Source organism: Colobus angolensis, unplaced genomic scaffold (genome assembly GCF_000951035.1).
Source record: "Colobus angolensis palliatus isolate OR3802 unplaced genomic scaffold, Cang.pa_1.0 Scaffold30, whole genome shotgun sequence".
NCBI classification, from domain to species: domain Eukaryota; kingdom Metazoa; phylum Chordata; class Mammalia; order Primates; family Cercopithecidae; genus Colobus; species Colobus angolensis.
The window spans coordinates 142,211-148,210 of NW_012116266.1; the positions used below are offsets into that span (position 1 = coordinate 142,211).

The 6,000-nt window shown below is 36.8% G+C and overlaps 1 protein-coding gene across 1 annotated transcript in view; it reads right to left on the reverse strand.

Moving 5' to 3' along the window:
• The window catches only part of PTH2R (parathyroid hormone 2 receptor), a 59,052-nt gene that overhangs the window by 21,488 nt on the left and 31,564 nt on the right, over positions 1–6,000 (reverse strand). The window contains exons 3-4 of the mRNA XM_011949994.1: positions 2,483–2,593; positions 2,249–2,370 (exon numbers count right to left, since the gene is read on the reverse strand). Of these exons, the coding sequence (XP_011805384.1) occupies positions 2,249–2,370; positions 2,483–2,593 (233 nt within the window). The remainder of the gene's footprint in view (positions 1–2,248; positions 2,371–2,482; positions 2,594–6,000) is intronic.

The window sequence follows — 6,000 nt, forward strand, 5'->3', positions numbered from 1 at the left end:
CTGTGAAGTATTGCCTATTATTTTAAGCATCTGCATTCTCAATTTATATACAAGTTTATTCCTGAATTTTTTGTGAGACAAAATAATTGCCCAAGGCTGCAAACTCTATAGAACATTTATATGCATATATTTGAGCTTATTTAACCAGTTCTTCATTACAAATGTAAACTTGTTGAAACATTTATTATAATAATTATTTGTTTGATGAACATTTTTTCCCATTCAGTTCCCCCATTCTAAATCCTTATGCTTGATTTTAGAAGTAAACTTATAAGATCAAAAAATATGATTCCTTTGAAGTTTTAAATATATACTGCTAAATTGCTTTCCAAAAGTACATCTAGCCATTGGATAGGAGATGTATTATACGGTAGTTTCTATAGTATGCTACTGTTTTAAATATCACACTCTAAAAAATTTAATAATCTTGTCACTTATCATTAGAATTCCTTCCCTTTTTTTACTAAAATAATTATCTCATTTTGCCATGCCAACTATATGAAAATGTAGAGGAAAAAAACAGTGCTCAAAAATATCTTAGTCTTGTGGCATTTATTCTAAATGTACACTTTTTTAGTTTTTTGCTTCTCCTTCCTTATAAACAAATTTTATTAGCTATTAATAATTTATATCTCATAAATAAGTAATACCATTTTGCCCTACAGTGTGTCAAAACTTCAGGAGATAGCTAGTGTTCTTATTAGACATATTTTGTTTTCTTGGGTTTTCCCAAATTATTACTTAAAGGTTACAAACAATAGAAAACATTCTTTATGTTTTTAATTAAGGAGATTAAATTATACTAACACAATTCTTCAACTTTTCTATTAACTTTTAAATCATTTTACATAAAATAGTACATATATTGAGTACATCAACCATCTTTAGTTATTTTTATTCTTAAAATACACAGTAATCACAGAAAATGGTTTTAAGATTGGAGTTCAGTATAAATAAAACCATGATTTAATTTAATGGCCATTAACAGCTCTGAAAGGTTTGCATTTTTCATCATGTAATGCAAAAATAAAGATAATCACAGAGTACACTAAGTATCAGTGAATGTTTATTTCTATCAATGAGACTGAAATTATTTTGAAGCATTTTAGCTTAACTGAATGTTGACATTAGTTCCATTGTAGAGTACCTAACAATCTCCTCATATTGACTTGTTTTATCTAAGAAGCTTTTCAACAATTAAACAGATAACTGAAAGTCTTTCAGCCAATTCCTAAAGAACTCATTAAGGTAGAAAGTTAAGACAGGAAGCTCTATTAATGCAAAATCAAACAAAGAAACCTTCAACTCACTACTTCTCTTGCTGCTGTTCTGCCTCCCTACCTCCCCAAAACATCACCAGACATAAAGAAATATGTCAAAAATTTGAAGAGTTTTTGTATGATGGACTATTCTCAGAGTTTTCATAAAGATCATTTATACGCTAATTTATCACATTAACTCTTAGTATCATATGCATATATCATCATGCATTTTTACTCACGAGGTCTAAGTGGTATAAATTTAACATGACTTTTAAACCAACTTTTATAACTTAAAAGTAACTCTCCAAAATATCCCAAAGTTTACATATGATTTCTATATTGGAAACAGCCCTGATGTGAAATTAGGACGTAAGGGCTCTACTTTAAACCCTGTTGTCACCGAGCTATGTCACTTTGACTAACACCTAATCTCTGGTTCTCAGTTGACTCACATCTCTGAAATTAATATATTGTGCTGGAAGATTTATATGACGCCCCTTGCTCCCGTTTTATCCTACAACTCTAGTCTTTTATATGCTAATGAAATCATCTATTGGTAAATCTTATGAGGTGGAAAATACACCTCTAAAATGCAAAGGTCCTTCTGGAATATACAGATGAGATGTAGCCATTCATACGTAACTAAGAAGAAATCATGAATCATGTTACTAACTACCTACTGGGATTTTTATTCATAATACAGCATAATCTAATGCAATGTAAACAATGGAATGTAACATAATAAACATAATACACACACAGGTATAAGTATGGATGTATGTATCTCAGTCCAGTAGCTCTAGGCTATAGAAAATATCAGAATGATGGATATGCATCTGAAAATATTGCAACATTGCTTTTATCTTTTATGATCCTTGTGTCGTGGAATAAGAGGGTTTTTATATATAACGGTTGGCAATTGAGAATTGCATTAAAACATTATTCTGCTTTCCCTTAGGAATTCACAAATAGAAAAATTCCATTACCTTTCCTATGCTGATGTCTGGCTGCAGAAAGCGAAGGCAGTCTGAATAATTGGCCCATGTTTTATTTAAGCTGTGCATAAAATCCCATGTTCCGTTGGGGTTACAGTGTCGGAAAGCAACTCCTGTAAAGACATGAAAGATGCTGAGATTGCTCAGTTCCCTTAGAATCTATTACCAAGAAAAAGGACTAGTAAATGTTTGTTTTAAATTAATCATTTCATAAAAATTCACTACCTTTATGGTTGAAGTCATAAATATAAGGAGGGCATGGAACAGCCGATATTTTCCCCACTGTTCCTCTGGGCCAGCAAATGAGTCCATCCCATTCAGGGAAACAATTTCCTTCTAAAGAGAAAAAAATTGAAGCAAATAAGCAGAGAAAAACGTAGTTGGAACCAGAGAACAAATGCATTCAAAATACAAAACTTTAGGTCATTGTCTGTAGCAAAATTAAAACAAGTTGGTAGTTTTTGAAACTAGATAGGATAAATATGATGTAAATGTCCCAAAATTCATCTGTGTGGCTTCATCAAAGGCCCATTCATAGGAACATTTGCTTTGCATACATCAAAAATACTCAAATTATTCTAGCATACTAGTTATGATAGCTATAGCAATTAATTTATAAGAAACATTGGAAATCACTGTGAACTACTTCTGTGGTGAAGTTTTTCTGATCATCATAGTTGTAGCTATATTTTTACACTAGATTCTTGAAAACTCTTTTTAAAGAACATAACACCTAAAGCAGCACACTTCACCGGCAAGCCCCAAGACTCGGGGTTATCTTTTTACCAATACTTTTCCTTGAGTCTAACATTCATCTCAAATGACATTCTCATAAACTCTACTCTTCTCAAGAGGAATCCAGAACTTCATCACTTCCCACGACATCCACTGCCACCACAATAATCCAAGCCACTTCATCTCCAACCTGAATGAGTGCAACAGTCTATGACTGGCCCTCCTGATTCCAACATTTCTTTCTGCAGGACAGTTCTCTGGGTGGCATTGAATGAACCCAATTCTCCCTGCCCCTTTTTCTTGTAGTTCTCAAGAATAACTGTAGAATATGCTAGGAATACAACATGCTGAGATAAGGGGTGAGGAACTGCCTGGAACAGTCCAGGCTCAGTTGCAGGCCCTCCCAGAAATAGGATGTCTCCAGATATTAGCCCAGTGCACTGTGTGTTCCCTGAGGTATATAACCAGGGTTGGGCTGTTTTGTGGGGTCCCTCTGCTGTGGTGCACACAGGTCATGAGCAGTTGAGATTCCATCCAGCCCAGGCAGCTTTCCCAAACCGTGGGGCACCAGTTCCCAAGGACTCCTAGGCTTCTGTTGTTCCTTACTGCCTACCTGTGAGTAATAAACCCGTTTCATATAACTCATGTGCTGGGTATTCTGTCTCACTGGACTCAGACAAGTTGGTGACTAGTGTACAGTAAACTTGCTTCACACTTTCTTTCCTTTATTTTTGACACAATAGCCCCAAATCCTCCAACAGCTCCCCATCTCAAAACATAAGTTTCTATAAGGCCTGAAGTGCCCACAGGGTCTGCCCTCTCACCCAGACAGACTTATTCCCTTACCTCCCACATATTTGCACTCAAATGTCAACTTCTGAGTAAACACGCTCATCTAAAATTGCATCCCAAAATGTTCCTTATACTTTTTCCTGCTGTATTTTTCACCTGAGTTCTCATCACCTTCCAGTATTGGGTGTTCTTTTATTATTATATTCCTAAGTCACAGGATTTAAGAAACCTGAGGGTAGAGATTTTTGCCTGTTTTGTCTCAAGCTTTAGCCACATTCCTGGAATGCACCTGGCACTTGGTGGAGGATTAACAAATATTCAGTGTCAATTCTCTGTGCTCTTGCAGGACTCCTTTCGATTAGTGATGACCTGAACTTCCAGGAAGACAGCCTGTCAGCCAAATTATACCCCAAATTCTCAAAAAGAGATACCTTCAATGACTGCTGTATTCATTTTCTGTCACTACTGTAACAAATTACCACAAACTTCACAGCTTAAAATAACAGAAATGTGTTTTTTCACTATTTCTGTAGGTCAACAGTCTGCTGGGCTCAGCTGTTTCTCTCCCTGTAGACCTGTGAGGCCAAAATCAAGGGCTGGGCAGGGCTGCATTCCTCTCTGGAGGCTCTGAGGGAGTATCTCTCTCCTTGTTCATTTGGGTGGTTGGGAGAATTCAGCTCCTTGCAGACATAGAACCAAGGTCCCCATTTCCTTGCTGTCAGCTGTCAGCTGAGAACTGTTCCCAACTTCCAGAAGCTGCTTGCTTTCCTTGGCTCATGGCCCCCTTCTTCCATCTTCAAAGTCAGCAAGGCAGGTTGAGTCCTTCTCACATTTTTAATCTCTCCTCCTCTCTCATTTTCTGCTTCAACTCTGATTCTTTTGCCTTCCTCTTCTACTTTAAGGAGCCCATATGGTCACATGGAACCTACCCAGATAACCCAGAATAAGCTCCCTCATTTTAAGGTCCAGAACCTTAATTCCATCTGCAAAGTCCCTTCTGCCATGTGACACAGCATACACAGGCACAACAGCAGGTATGAGGGTAGAAGTTACTTGCCACCACAAGTACTACCCCTTATAGGTCTCTCAATTTTTTAGTTACCAGTTACACTGTGCTGAGGATTTTTGTTCTAGCTAATGTTCATATTGTCAAGTTGTTTGCTCAGTTTGAAACAGTCAGCATAATAGAACCTTACAGAAACACTCATCTCTACAGAAAAAAAAATCAGTTATGAACCCGAAATTAACTTCTTAGTGTCCACCATATCACACAGAAGCAAATACTTGATTTGCTTTGTGCATTGCCGAAGCAACAAGAAAAGAAAATGTCTTTCCAAAAACATTTTCTTGAAAAAAGCCTTGCTTTGCTCACATAATAAAAGCCTGAGCTTTATATATCACAGGCAAGGCAGGAACCCATCCTACTGGCTCCTGCTTCTGGTGCACAGCTCCACCTGCCTCTCTTTCCACCATTATATGCTTTGTTGTTTGTATGTTTTCATTTTCATTTATACAGAATGTAATGACTCCACCTCTCCCAACAACTTTGCCCTCAACACTGTATCTTGGTATCTTTCAATTCGCCTTTTCATTAATAAGTCACATGTCTTTATATATCTGGACTGCCCAGTCAGTATGTGCCCAGTATCTATTGTGTATTCTACATAAATTGGACCTGTACACACATTCATATTTCTTGGCAACTAGCTATCCCTCCAAAATGTATGCTGCAATGTCATGTGCTATTTTCTAGCAAAAGCCAATGGCCAGTTTATTCTATAATTACATACTTCTAAAACTGCTATGAAAATTTTTTTCCTCCTACTCTAAAAGGGACAGTTTTTCTCATTCCCTACAAGATACCACCTCATACATGTACGCACAAGGACATGCTGCCCAATTTTTAGAAAACCAACAGTCTCCCAAAATATTTCTGTAGATCATGCTTATTTTTGTGGCTGCTCTTTGACAAAGACAGTAGTGAATATTCACAAAAGGTTGAAAAAAATGAAGACACCATGAACCTCACAGAGAAAATATAAATTTTTTTTTGAGACAGAATCTCATTCTGGAGTTAGTGGCATCATCTCAGCTCACTGCAACCTCTGCCTCCCGAGTTCAAGCAATTCTCCTGTCTCAGCCTCCCGAGTAGCTGGGAATATAGGCACCTGCCACCACGCCCAGGTAATTTTTGTATTTTTAGTAGAGATGGGGTT